Raw genomic sequence first — 13,945 nt, 5'->3', positions numbered from 1 at the left:
TTGTTAGGAAGCGTGTGGTATGGGGCCGCGTATTATTAGAAAACGGTGTGCTTACATACGTCGCCCTGAAATTAAGTGCATCTCGTGCGCTAGAAATCTAATTTCACCATCGTGCCCCTTCCTATACGGCAAGGGAAAGGAGAGGGTTTCTTGAGGACAGTAGAAATGTTTGATTGAGGAGAGGAAGTAGATTCAAAAATACTCAGGACTCATATTTGGTTGAAAGTTCTGATATACTACTCTAGTAAAATAAGGGTATTAGGCAAGGTTATTAGGAGACATCTTGATGGGATAACTGAACGTTTTTATATTAGAGTACTTGAATAATGGGAGTTCAGATATATGGGGAACCCTACTGTATCGAGTAGAAGCTAGCGTTTTCGTAATACTAAATGGTTCAGTTGGAATATCGATCCTACCGTAAGCGATTTCCAATCTGATATTTGCTCTGTCACTTATTAATGAGTTAAGCCATCGACTAAGTAAATTTCGATACAGTTAATATTGGTTTGATGCATATAGTAGTGACGCGTCACTTTTCCCTTCTTTTCTTCCATCAAAAATCTTTTCTTTTTCAATATTATAAAATAGTCATAATAATATATTTTCATGAATATCAAAAATACCACAGTGAAGAAAGGAAGAAGTAGCGTAGCACAAGAAATTATTCTGTTCCTGGACCGATATGCTAATAAGGCGTGCGAAAGTCACGACGCGCGAATAGAAGGCGAGCAATTGTAAGTGCATGGCAAAGCAGAAAGTGAACGTTTCGAGACGTGACCACTCTTCTCCGCGTTCTCCTGCACACGTGGCTGCTAATTAAATGCAAACCTTTTTTTATTTCAGCTTGGTGCAAACCAGCTAAGAACTCGGAGGGCGAGGACTACAATGAGGACGATCCATCCGATTACAACGACGGCGATCCAGAGGACGGCGAAGATTATGCTGGGACTCTGGAGGAACCGCCACAAATCGTGTCGAAACCAGAAAGTATACACGTGAGAAACGGGAGCACCATTTGGTTGCATTGTCTCGTCAAGAATGCAGGTAAATTTTTTATATATATTTTTTTTGACACTTGCGGAGGAGGTAGAAAAATATGAAGTACCCATTTCACTTTTTGATCTGGACTCTAGGCTCTAGAGAGTCTCAAAGACCTCCACAGTTCTGTTTAAAATTTATGGTTCATAGAATACTAAGTAAATCTTCGAAATTTTTTAGAGAGCTATGCAGTGACATGGAAGAGAGACGATGAAAACTTGTACTACGATAGTACAGCGATGACAGAGGACAGTAACAGGATTATTCGATTAGCTAATAATACTCTAGTGATCTACAATGCAACGAGCAACGATACCTCCGACAATTACGAGTGCAGCATCCTTAAGAAGCCTCCTGTTACTATTAAACATAGAGTGCTGGTCGACGATAGGGCTCCACCTCCACACAAGACCCTCATACATGTCCATCCTGGCAAGAGAGTCGAAGTGAGCGCTGGTGAGAATATCACCCTTAGCTGCTACACGTCAATACATCCCACTCCTGAGATCAAATGGTACCATGAGGTAAGATTGATTTTTATAGACAGCTATTTCTGGTAATACCTACTTGGTCATGGATTAAAGAAAACACTAAAACTGTATTAGAATAGTTACTTAACTTTCTCTAATAACAGTTCCTAAACTCTCTTAAAACTTCAGAGACTTGCTAGAAGTAGGCAAGTACAACTTTCAAACTCTCGTTGCAAGTTGCAACTGCACTGACACAAAACTCTCCAAAGACCAACTGCAGCCATTTCCTCTAATAGACTTCTAAAGACTAATTTACAAATTCTCTCTTACCAAGCATTCAACTCACCCTTAAATATCTACTCACCAAATCGTCTATGCTCAAGACAGACTGGCGTATGTGAAATGATGTTTTTTTGAGCTTATTATGAGCAATCTGATGAAAACAACTTAAGAACTTAATAAAACATAATATTTTTATAAATATGGAATAAGAAAATTATTTAGTTCTTGGAAGAGTGCATAGAATCACGTAAATTTTATTTTGAAGATATTGCATGTAGGTATTTAAAATACTATTTAAGTATATTCATTCTTATATACGCCTACTTAATACATTCATTCTGTTATTGAACGTTCTCTACAGAAATTATTCTTCTTTGCAGGATACAAGAATACCCCACACAGAGTACCACGATCGAGGCGGTCACATCACCATCGTAAACGTCAATAGGCACAACAGTGGTCGCTATCAATGCCTGGTCGAAGATGGATCAGAGAAGCCACCTGTAGAAGCCATCATGGTCGTCGTAAATTGTAAGAATTTCGAACTCCTACTCGGCTATTCTATATTTAAGCGTTGACTGAACGAATAAATCAAACACGAGGCGACGTACATGTATTTGTTTTCATAGATGCTCCTGAAATAGAGGCAAAGGGTAGATGGGTACACACTGGACTCGAAGTCGAGTCGGACTTGACGTGCATCGTTCACGCTCATCCGCACGCCAAAGTCACTTGGTACAAGAATCAGAAGGAAGTCTTGCCAGAGCCGCGTAGGATAGAGATGAAAGGGGACAAGTCTCGCCACGTTCTGAAAATTTTGCATACAGAACAGGAGGATTTAGGAGTATACACATGCAAGGCGGAGAACAGGATGGGTAGTGCTGAAAAGATGATTCACCTTACTGGTAATTACATTTTTATTTGATTTATGAGGAAAAATCTAGATGCTAGTAATTAATGAAACTCATTGGAATCTTTGCTTCTTCTCAGGTGCTCCCTCTCAAGCTGTTATTTCTGGAGGCGAAATGACGAAGACCGCAACTGGACTGCATCTAAAGTGGCGATTGGAGAGTTATTCGCCAATTACTGAATACAAAGTAATTTCGATACTATTGATAATGTAAAAGTGTATTCCAAGAAAGTATTCTTATAAAAAATACGTATCACTGATTGCAGTTGGAGTACCGTCGCAAAGGAGAAGAGGGGTGGATAGTTCTGAAACCAACAGTAACAAACGGCAAAGGCAATCAGTTCACAGTCGAGCACACGATCGAAGGACTTCAGCCTGGATCGTATGAAGCGATCCTTACGGCTAGAAACGACTTCGGGTGGTCTCAACCTTCGAAACCCCACGTGTTCACAGGAGGTACGAAAATGTTCATATTTGTCTTTATTTGGCTTCATAAAAAATGCGGCGATTTATTACACCTTCTTTTCTTTTTATATTTTCCAGAATATGAGGTTGAAGAAGCTGAGAATGGTAAGTATCACGATTTTATTAACGATCAATTCTTTTTTAAGAGACTGCTATTCTAACTGGTTTGATATTTTTATAGTAAAAGGATCTACAGGAGGTGCATCTCAACCCGCGGTAGCTATCGCAACTTTATTCCTAGTCATCTTGTCTTGTGCCTTCACGAGTCAGTAATTTACTGTGCTCCTAACTATGTAGGTATGTAACTGATTAACTGTGTTAACGATAAGTACTATTTATCTATGGTCTATGTGATTTTTAATCAATATTGCTATTATTGTAGGTAATTTGCTGCAGCCAAAGCGTACACCAGCGGATGCAATGGTGGGTTTAGTGAAGCAAGAATGTCTAGGAGAACTGTACGTTGATTAGTGTAATATATGTTTTAAAGTAATCTATTAGTTAGACTAGTATCTTAGACACATAGTCATTCAGTAGGTTCATAAAATCCCAATAATAAGGTTTGTGTTCTTGCTTGTTGCTCGAGCGAACCTTAACGATGGTACAAAAGAGAAAAAGCGTTACAGTATCACTGATCTCTCGAATAACAAGCACGACTAGGTCTTTTGTATTTTTTATTCAAATCACGGGCATTGTTAAACAAGCAAGCAATTCTATTTTAGCTGATTCGACGCAAAGTGTATTAATTCTCCTAGACGTTCTGTAACGTATTATGAAGAAAAAAAAGAGCATTTTAATGGTACTCTAAATCGGGAGTAACTATAAGGGATACTGTACTTTAAAAATATACATATATTTATATATCTATATATATTATATATATAAACGTATACATAACATAGTATTCATTGTACATGCATAAGTTCAGAGATACATGATTATTATTATAATTTATTTTTGTATGCTTAAGACCACTAGATCCGTGTTCTATAATGTTGCTTAGTGCCATGTACGCAGGTTTTATTATCTAATTGTGTACAAAAGAAAAACGGCACTGATAAATCGTCCTTCGCGCGACACGAGCGGAGATCACGTAGATACCTACTGTGTAATAGCAAAGAAATGTTACTAAAGTTCGTCGTTATAATTTACGTAGCGAGAGCGACGAATGCGCGTGAATTGAAGGCACATACAACATGGCACGTTGTAAGAATTGGTAGCTAAGGAAAGTCGTTCGCCCTTGTATATGCGCTTTCAATTCAAATCTATATATATATACACAAAATTTTCATCTGTCTTTAGCGTATGTTATTAAAGTGCGTAGAAGCGAGTGCCTGAATGATTGAGAGTGTGAAAGGTAATGTATCGTTTTCCAAAATAGCTTGGTAGTTTTAGAACCGATACACGTTATAATGAGTTACAATAATCGTTACAATGAATAGCTTAACAAAACTAAAACTCTGTACAAAAAAAAAACAGTTCGCTCCAACGGTGCGTATTACTCTAAACGTTAATCATAGAAAGTTCTCAGTCACGCTTACTCCGATGATCTGCGCATGATGTACCATGCCTTTTGTATAGTGTTGCATTTATTCATTTGATAATAAATTGGTTCATAACTTCGAAACGTAGTTACTGAAAATATGTTGTCACAAATACCAAAAAGAAAATCTTTATTCTTGTATGCATTAAAACAGTAATTGTTCTTTATTCAATGGGAAATTGCACGTAGAAAAACGGCTGCTATAATTTTCATCGCTTGATTGTAACTGTGTAACGAAGAAATAAGTACTATCGATACGTAATTCATTAATACAAATTTCTGTAACAGCGCACAAAAGTCATGGCCATAAATTTAATGCAATCAAATGTAAAGTATATAAAATGCTAATGAGAGATATATTAATCGCGGACATATGAACCCTCCAAATAAATCTACTACACTAACCTTGTTAATTCATTAACGTTTTTATCCTACAGATATCTTGAATTTCTAGAATGTATTTTATAAATTTCAGGAATTTATTTACTACAAAAAAAGATTTAAACTACTTATTAAAACCTAGCCTATATATATAGGCTATACAAAAATTGATAACATCGATTATTTAGTAATTTTTTCATAATCTGAGAATTATGAACTATACTAGGGATGCTACAATATATCATGCAGCAATATTAATCGCCAAAATTGTTTATTTATTACAAAAAAACTATTTAAAAAGATTTGGTTAAAACATGGACACTGAAATACTATAACCACCTAGCGGCGGTCCCTGAACTACAAAAGTTTAAAAATCAAGTTAACAATTTAAAAATTCAGAATTGAATATCGTTATATAATAAATTATTGCGTCCCTTCAGTAGTCCCGCAACTTGAGATTACGAATATATTAATAAATAAATGATTTTTTAAGTTTTGTATTCTAGATACTTTCGTTTATGAGTACTACCGTTAGATGGCATTGCATGTATGATTTCAAATGTATTTTAGTTCATAACTGTCGTCGGTAGATGGCGCTAGGAATACCATTTTCCGAAAATATTTTAGTTCCTAGGTATCGCCGCTACGTGGTTATAGTGTTCCATTGCCCATGTTTTGATTACATTGCCCTTTTTCCAATAAATAAACAATTTTTATTACTCAATCATTGAAAAATGAGTTCCGAAGTTTTTATAGTGACTTGGTACCCTTACCTTCCAAATAAATTGTTTAATAAACAAATTTCTACAGAGCTACGACGCTTACTGGCAGGAAATTTAATAGAAATACGTACATTATAATAATAAATAGACAATTTTACTCTATTAGCGTTGTTTAATAAATACTGATAACTGACCTGTATTCGCTTTAGATTCGTGAAATATGCGTAACATACGAAACAAGTAAATAAACAAATATTAAATGTTATAACTACAGAACATACAACAATAAAATTGAATACTATGCGACAGTAAAAAATGTTGAAATAGATACATTTTTTTAACAAATATTTCTGATCATTTTATAGACTTGCAAAAATTCGCAATTTTTCAAATTCATAAAATCGATATATAATATTTGTCGGATGTCCTCTATTAAACTCAATCTAAAAAACTCACTGTTTCCTTTTTTTATTTTTTGCTAACGTCCAAATTCAATAGAGGTATATGTACCAATAAAAATAAAGTTAATTTCTTTTACTCCCAATAATTAAAACAAACATACTAAAATAAACAGTGAAAGGAATTTTACAAATAACCATCTGTTCATACATCTGCCTAGTAAATATGTTTCACTACTTAGGTTAACAGCGTGCTTTCTGCGAAATACTCATAAATCTCAACACGAAACAATTATGTAGACCCCTTAGCATAAAAGAATAAAATCCCCGATGCCTGTCCTTTTTTCAGACACTTTCCATCGAATCCCCCCTCAAGAAATCCGTTAAGCACCAAACAATACAGCAAAGACTACACACTCATCCCACACCCCGAGACCCAATACGAGCCGCACGTGTCACGTGCCCTTGGTCTCTCCATTTCTTTCTACGCCTAAACAAAGTGGCCCCTCGAAGCATTCGTTATCCCTTTCCTAAAGAAAGCGTACAGATGTATCGTTAGTGACATCCAATAACTGCTATTGGCCTATTCCCTGTAGGTATTAACTTCGCACATTTCGACGAATTCTACTCGGTTTGCTTCGGCAGAGGGTCAGGGCGGAGGGGGAAGGTGAAAAAAGCGCGGAAGGACCACACAGTATTCAGTTCGTTTACCGATTTCGTTGCGATCGAACGTTTCACCTTCGACATGGAGGTAGCAAGGAAAGTGCATGCAAGTTTAAAAGACGGAACCATGGGCGACTGCCAATTAACGATACGCTTATTAGAGATGGTGCAACGAACAAAATACGAGCTTATGCAAGAGAACGGACAGCGTCGTCTAACTGCTCCAGAAATTATCCGCGGTGAGAAGCAACGAGTGAAGGGTGCCGAGATTTTCCTCGGCCGTTTGCCTCGCGATTGCTACGAGGACGAATTGATGCCGATCCTCGAGAAGGTGGGCCGCCTGATGGAACTGAGGTTGATGCTCGACTTTTCTGGTTCCACCCGCGGCTACGCGTTCGCGTTGTTCGAAGATACGAAAACTGCGAGGGCTGCCTGCGCGAGGCTCGACGGTTACGAGATCAGACCTGGCCATCGGATCGGCGTCGTCAAATCGGTGGACAATTGCAGACTCTTTTTCGGCGGCGTACCGAAGAACAAGGGGAAGGAAGAATTTCTCGAGGAGTTGAATAAACTATTGGATGGCATTACAGATATTTATCTGTATCCCAGCACGCATGACAAGACGCTGAATCGAGGATTCATTTTCGTCGAGTTTAAGGACCATCGAGCCGCAGCCATGGCGAGACGGAAATTGATACCAGGGAAAGTGATGCTGTGGGACCATGAAATCGCTGTGGACTGGGCTGATCCTGAGCCTGGTGATCCCATTGACGAGGAGGTTATGGAGACGGTAAGTTTTTATGATTAGTGTTGTACTGTCTGGAGTAGATTTTCAAGAATTATTTATTTGTTGAATTGTGTAGTTGAATAATTTGTGAAAATTGTCGCAAGTGGAAATCGGAGAAAGGGTAGTTGAAAAAAAGTAGTTAATTGTGTAGTAGGGATAATTAGATTTTATTTCACGTGAGATTCGGAATTTTGCGAAAATCGAATCAAACGGTTTAGAATTCTCTGAAATATAGATCGAAATCGATTGTACACAGTTCGAGTTCAGCTAATCTGAACTTTCAAGTAGAACCATAAAAATTTTTTTTAGCTTTTTTTAGTTTTTTTAACAGAAAGATTCTAAATAATTCGAATCATTTTTACCGTTAACACGCTTTCGCCGCCATGGCAGTTACCAGTAACCGCCATTTTGGATTTGCAACCTTTTCTTGAAATGCTTTAAGTTTGATTAACATTCTCGTTACAAATTTATACAAAATATCGAACGTAGATAATGTAGAATTATAAAAAATTGCGAATATAAATTCCACAAATTATTGTCGTTGTCAGGTTACCGCACTCTTTGTACGAAATCTGTCTCTGGATATGACGCAACAAAAAATTCGCGACGCGTTTCAAAAGACCACAAAAATCCCCATATTGAAGCTAAAAAAAATCAACCACTTTGCGTTCATCCACTACGAGAACCGACAGGCGGCCCAAACCGTGATGGACATAATGACAAGTACGTATGCCACTTTATCAATCCAACTATCTTTCCATATTTCATAAAAAATACGCGTTTTATCTAAAAACTACGAACTCAGGGCCCAACAGCGTCGCCGAGCTAGAAGGGTGGGAAGTTCGTTGGGCGAAACCTATTGGAGCAGCCAAAATTTTAGAGAGACAACGATGCATCAACGAGGCGGTTGCGAAATCGAATAAAGAGAAGCATGATAGTCGGCCTAAGCAAGCTCCTGTGATGAAAGCCAAGGCTAAAGTTGCGTTGGACATGAATGATAACGAAGTAGGTGATATTTCTGCAATTCACATGTCCATTTTGCAGAAATGTATCAAAGAAAAATTCGATGCTGAATGCTGCTTCGATTGTGTCTGCGTAGAGGACACTTCAGGTTTTATATGCAAGGTAGGAATTTGGTTATATATTTTTTTTAGTTATGTATCTTTTGTTTCGATTTTTTTTTTAATTTGCTTCCTCCATAGTCATTCAAGGCACAATATCAAAAAATGAGATATATTTGCTTGATTAATCACGAAAGGGTTACAGAGGCTTGTCTCCCATTAAATAAATTTTATATTTTTGGTTTTACGTTTGTGCCATATTACTAACCAATAATTTTGTTATGTTTTCAGATTATCATTTTCAAGGATTCTAATCTTCTGTTCGAGTATCACGGGGACATGATGCCAACGAGAGAAAACGCTATCATCGAAGCGTGCACAAAGATGTACCATTTCTTCCTTGCCACAGTTCAGCATTCTGGTAAGTGCAACGAAAATTATTTGATCGTTTCGTAGAGATGAGTTCCAAGAAACTTAGCGCTCGAGCTCGAGGAGGGCCTGGCAAATGGAATTCGATACGCATATTGTTTTGACGCGCTTCACGTAAACCCATCCTCGAGAAACGAATGCTTTGTTTTTTTTTCAGATCACATCTTGAACTCGTCCCTCTTAAAGCTAAATTACTTTCCTTTGTTTTGTAGTTTATTCTATTATTTTATAGTTTATGATAGTTTTTTTTAGTTCACATTTTTAACTTTACGTAAAAGGATTATGTATTCGTACTTGAGTATTTTCGACTGCTTTTTTAAATTAATTAATCATCTGCAATGATATTTGGATAATATTTTTTCATGAATTTCTTTAAAAAAGGAAGAAAAGATAGGCGATAGCAAGAACTTATAGAAGTTCTTGTCTTTTTTTAGCAGTGTTAAACGAAACTAAGAACTACCACATACAACAAAAGCTGGGCATTAATCCTACGGTTGGGTCGCCGGTTTATTGGACGAATAACGTGGGATACAATTAAATAACTATTTAAAGTATTTTTTACCTGACTATCCATCAAAGATCATTGATATTATTTTTTATAACGTAGAGATCAGAAAGCATGGCGAGAACTCTTAAAGTAATTTTAGAGAAAAATATGAGAATTTGAACGTTTCTCAATAGATTTTACAGAATCTGTATCAAATTAATTTTTGATTATCAAATTTTTAAATTGAATTAACTTTCGAGGCAATTTTTAATCCAATTTAAATAAGAAGCACGTTTTTAATCATCGTAGGACATGTTAATGAATGTCGAGCTAAGTTTTTGTATAATGAAATAAGCTTTTAAATCTGATATTTATAAAAAACGTTGATTGATAAACGTGGATTTTAAAACTTACATTTAGAAAATTTAGAAAATTGAATGATCATAAAATCTGGTCTTCTACGTTAAATGTCACACACATTTTAATCATTAAATTGTTCATTTTAATATCATAAGAATGTTATTAATACTTATTTTTTGTGCTGTGAACTGAGTATCTAGCTACTCAAACATGTGATTAAAATCAATTATTGTTAAGCGAAATAGAATACACGTTAATATGACAAATTATTATATTTTTATGTTTAAATGTGTTTTTAAAATCAAAACGTGCGAATATATCATCTACGTTTAGTTCTTTAATTGTTATTTTATAAAAAATTATAGTTTAATAAACAATAAACAAACGTATAAGTAAATACACATAATTCTTTGTTTAATTTCTTAATCACAGAAATAGAAGAACGTTTCATCCGAATTCAGTTTACATAAATTTTAATAATTAATACTAAAGGGAGTAAATATTAAATTTCAAACTCATATAATAACTGCAGATTAGGAAAAAAATTATAGTTTAGATAGTTTTTTGAATATTTTAATAGTAACAGTGATTATCGAGAAGCAACATTATACGATCTTCGGAAGTCAGATTATAATCAGAAAGGGTACGATTGTCTTCCAAATAATGACCATCAACCCAAAGTCTCATCCTATCAGGCTGCCACTTTCTATGCCTTTCGTCCAACAATTTGGCAAGTCGTTGTTTTAGGTACCCAATAGTTTCTGAATAAGATATTCGTATCTGCAGACGTGGCCCATCGAGTCTGTATATTGTTACAGGTGGATGACATATACATCCTAACATATTTGTATAACTTTTAAAAATAGTGTATTCCTAATTTTCTTAGAAACTATACTTTAAGATAACTACATTTAAAATAGATACCGTCTTGTACCAGGGACATTATTTCACAGGCGTCAGGTTGCAATATACTGGCATTGTTAACTAACTCTTGTTGCTAAAATGAGATGAGACATCTTAAATTACAAAGTCGTAATTTTGAACTCTACTAAGGTTAACTCGTGTGGCAAACTGAGTAATATTGTTTACAAAATCCAAGGTTTCCCCTCTTGTATCTAACTTCTGTTTGTTTCGATTTTATTATTAATACAATAACAACGCAGCTCACTGATTGGGAGTATTCATGAATTAGTTAGCCTTCGATCACATCCTTGGACTAATTTTTAATTGGTGTTGAAAATCGACCCATTGATTTTGTCATGGGTACTAAAACAGCCGTATAGTCTTCCAGTATCCTTCTTATAGTCTCGTCTCCTCTATTCCCAGTAGAATTTTGGGGTCTCATACAACGAGCCAGCTGTCTTGCTCTTTTTTCACACTCAGGATTTCCTGTTTTCAAGTCCGTAGAAAATATTTCATATGTAAAATCGAGTAACTTCGCAACGATGCAATCGAGAACTGCGTCCTTCGGTATTTCCCCATATCCACTCTCTATACACTCTTTGATCATCGCGTTCATCCATCCCCAATTCTCGAACTCTTCAGTGAATTTTACATGTTGATTCTCCATTTGCCACGTCAACATGGCACGGTACCTATACGAAGAAAAATCGTTAATTACTTTATCCAAAAAAAAAAATATATTCATCATGGTATAGATCTAGCAGAGTAGATTCATTGAACGAAGTAGATAAAGGGCTTCAAGGAAACGCAAAGTGTCTCTCTTTCTCTCCCTTTCTCCCTCATTTTCCTGCCAGTCGTTTGAAATTATTGGAAAAGACGAAGTTCGGCGGCACTCACCCCCAGCTCAATGGATTCTTCTCGAACTTGACATTTTTAAGGTTTTTTAGGTACGCGAACATACTGTAGTCGATGAATTTAATTTGGTTGTAATCGAAGTAGAGGTTCTCTAAGTTTGGAAGCATCTGAAAGACAACGTAGTCGATTACTTCGATAAAGTTGAACGATAAGTCGAGGGTTCTCAGGCTGTACGTGTTCATGAACCAGTCTCTCGGCACCATTCGCAATTTATTGCCCCAGAGGATCAGACTCTCCAGCTTCGTCAGCCCTATGAACGCCATAGGGTCTATCGTTTCTATAGCTGAACTATGTAAATCCAGAGTAACCAGTGTTGCGCCGAATTTTGCAAACGCGTGTCTGTGAACAAACAGTACAGTATAATAGTATCTGTTTCTATTTGCCTTTTGGCTATTTCATTACATACACAGAATTATAATAAGACCTCGATTAACTGGCTTAACATACGATTTAAAGTTGAAACGTCCTCCTGCTTGCAAATTGTAGATATTTTTTATAGATTACTATTTTTTTTTTAAAGATTTTTTTTGTTTTTGTTACCTAGGCTTCTAAAGTCTAATCTACATTAATTAATGTTTTGTTAGATTTTCTATTTCTTACCCTCGTATATTAGGTATTGTAGACTCCGTGATTTGAATGTGAGTGGTATTAGACCTCGCTTTTTCCAACACCATCAGGTTCGTCAACTCTTTGCATCTCAATGTCACCGTGTTGTCCCGCTTGCGTACAATCGTCTGACAATCGATCGTGCTCGCCGTCACGCTTGCCATTAAATTAAAAACAACGAATATTAATAGATAGCCCATGATCCCCGCGAGACAGAAGCCAATCCTTCGGGACGCAGGCATTTAATTAACTGACTCGTCTCTGATACTTGCGCGAGATGCAACAGAATTCGCGTGGGTAGCAGTATCGTCCTATGCTTCGTGTTACTACTATTTCCTCCTCCGATAAGAGGAATCAGTTTGCGCAGTCAAATTAATAGAAGCCTTCCTGCTTATCTCGTATATTTTTACATTTTCGTGGGTAGTCATGTTTCACGCTTATTAATTAATTTTGTAATTGGACAGGGCCACGCCGCTTTATATTTTGGAGTGTAATTAACTTTGCAACAAGGGCAGATGCAAGTGTTTGTTTTCTTTTTGTGAATGGAAATTTATGTACTTCGATAAGTACGTTGTACATACCTACAATATCTTAGGTAGGGTTTTATCAAGCTGTAATATGTATTTGGAGTTTAAGTTTTAGCGGTGGAATTAGATGGTAAGTGGAGGAAGTTGTTAGTGAGTAATTTTTAACTTCTGATTAATGTTTAGAACTTAGATATGAAAACATCGTACTTCCTATTTCTTTCATTTATTTATTTATTTATTTTTTTTTTTTTTTGTTAATCGCGTTCAATATCTCAATATTTCACGCATGGTCTAACAACGGGTTGCATTAAGGAAATATATAGCATTAACAAAAGTGTAATTGCATTTTCCAATTGCATCTGTATATCTTTTGGAAAGTAATTAAAGGGAATAGTTCTGGAATAATTAAGGGGGACAGTAAATACGAGTATCGTAGTAAAAACAACGTTTATTGTCATACATATATACATGAATACGCAACTCAGATTTCAACATCGATAAAAACAATACATCGATCTCTGTCTAATCACACTTATGCCTAGCAAACTTATACGAGACGAGAAATGAAACTGACTAAATCAACTCTTTCCTCGTTTCTCCTCGAATCTTCTCTTTAACATTATACACGCGCCACAAAATATACACAATATTATTTATCCCGAAAAATAACTGTACATCTGTTGAACGCGAGATCATTAAAAATGAACATGAATCGGGGATGAAACGTTCGATTCTCCTGATAGCTTCCAAATTACATACAATTAGCAATAATGCTATTAATGTTTCGTATACAGCTACATTTATTGTCATAAAAACCGTTGATTATTTACACCATAGAATGATCGACGTGTGTTCTCCATATCACATGCCTTTAAAGGATAACATCTAGTTCGTGGGTGCACTTAACACGACAAGCAATCGCGCGGCAACTTTGAACCATGAACGTAAAATAGTCAAGCCAGACGCACAGTGGCAACGTTATTCAGAAAATTATT

General features: G+C 36.1%; 4 protein-coding genes across 4 annotated transcripts in view; 2 read left to right on the top strand and 2 right to left on the bottom strand.

Annotated features, from left to right (window-relative positions):
* The window catches only part of LOC143180861 (lachesin), a 57,657-nt gene extending 52,533 nt beyond the window's left edge, over positions 1-5,124 (top strand). Inside the window, exons 2-10 of the mRNA XM_076380869.1 lie at positions 847-1,047; positions 1,222-1,565; positions 2,174-2,324; positions 2,423-2,698; positions 2,784-2,890; positions 2,970-3,159; positions 3,247-3,273; positions 3,350-3,465; positions 3,551-5,124. Coding sequence (XP_076236984.1) covers positions 847-1,047; positions 1,222-1,565; positions 2,174-2,324; positions 2,423-2,698; positions 2,784-2,890; positions 2,970-3,159; positions 3,247-3,273; positions 3,350-3,441 — 1,388 coding nt within the window. The 3' untranslated portion in view covers positions 3,442-3,465; positions 3,551-5,124. The remainder of the gene's footprint in view (positions 1-846; positions 1,048-1,221; positions 1,566-2,173; positions 2,325-2,422; positions 2,699-2,783; positions 2,891-2,969; positions 3,160-3,246; positions 3,274-3,349; positions 3,466-3,550) is intronic.
* Positions 5,125-6,438: 1,314 nt separating this feature from the next.
* LOC143180169 (RNA-binding protein 47) lies at positions 6,439-9,690 on the top strand. The gene is made up of 8 exons (XM_076379709.1): positions 6,439-6,454; positions 6,513-6,520; positions 6,562-6,766; positions 6,809-7,665; positions 8,211-8,385; positions 8,468-8,787; positions 9,015-9,144; positions 9,590-9,690. Exons 1-8 carry the CDS (start codon positions 6,439-6,441, stop codon positions 9,688-9,690), a joined length of 1,812 nt encoding a protein of 603 aa, XP_076235824.1.
* An 824-nt stretch (positions 9,691-10,514) lies between these two features.
* Positions 10,515-11,184, bottom strand: LOC143180168 (uncharacterized). The gene is made up of 6 exons (XM_076379708.1): positions 11,168-11,184; positions 11,049-11,070; positions 10,895-10,996; positions 10,833-10,852; positions 10,584-10,801; positions 10,515-10,525 (listed from the first exon to the last, which is right to left on the bottom strand). The coding sequence occupies exons 1-6, from the start codon at positions 11,182-11,184 to the stop codon at positions 10,515-10,517; spliced, it is 390 nt and encodes a 129-aa protein (XP_076235823.1).
* A 31-nt stretch (positions 11,185-11,215) lies between these two features.
* LOC143180167 (uncharacterized) lies at positions 11,216-12,623 on the bottom strand. Its single transcript, XM_076379707.1, has 3 exons — positions 12,418-12,623; positions 11,800-12,156; positions 11,216-11,594 (listed from the first exon to the last, which is right to left on the bottom strand). Exons 1-3 carry the CDS (start codon positions 12,621-12,623, stop codon positions 11,216-11,218), a joined length of 942 nt encoding a protein of 313 aa, XP_076235822.1.
* Positions 12,624-13,945: the final 1,322 nt, after the last annotated feature.

The sequence above is a fragment of the Calliopsis andreniformis genome, chromosome 6, assembly GCF_051401765.1.
Source record: "Calliopsis andreniformis isolate RMS-2024a chromosome 6, iyCalAndr_principal, whole genome shotgun sequence".
NCBI classification, from domain to species: Eukaryota; Metazoa; Arthropoda; class Insecta; order Hymenoptera; family Andrenidae; genus Calliopsis; species Calliopsis andreniformis.
This window is presented reverse-complemented; position numbering and strand designations above follow the sequence as displayed.

Coding starts and splice junctions, on each gene's coding strand:
- LOC143180169 (XM_076379709.1), top strand. Junction 7,666..8,210: donor ACGAGGAGGTTATGGAGACG/GTAAGTTTTTAT, acceptor TGTCGTTGTCAG/GTTACCGCACTCTTTGTACG. Junction 9,145..9,589: donor TGCCACAGTTCAGCATTCTG/GTAAGTGCAACG, acceptor TTTTTTTAGCAG/TGTTAAACGAAACTAAGAAC.
- LOC143180168 (XM_076379708.1), bottom strand. Junction 10,853..10,894: donor TTAAATGTAGTTATCTTAAA/GTATAGTTTCTA, acceptor TATTTTTAAAAG/TTATACAAATATGTTAGGAT. Junction 10,802..10,832: donor TTATACAAATATGTTAGGAT/GTATATGTCATC, acceptor AACAATATACAG/ACTCGATGGGCCACGTCTGC.
- LOC143180167 (XM_076379707.1), bottom strand. CDS start 12,623: ATGGGCTATCTATTAATATTCGTTGTTTTTAATTTAATGGCAAGCGTG. Junction 12,157..12,417: donor ACAATACCTAATATACGAGG/GTAAGAAATAGA, acceptor GTTTGTTCACAG/ACACGCGTTTGCAAAATTCG. Junction 11,595..11,799: donor AAGAATCCATTGAGCTGGGG/GTGAGTGCCGCC, acceptor TTCTTCGTATAG/GTACCGTGCCATGTTGACGT.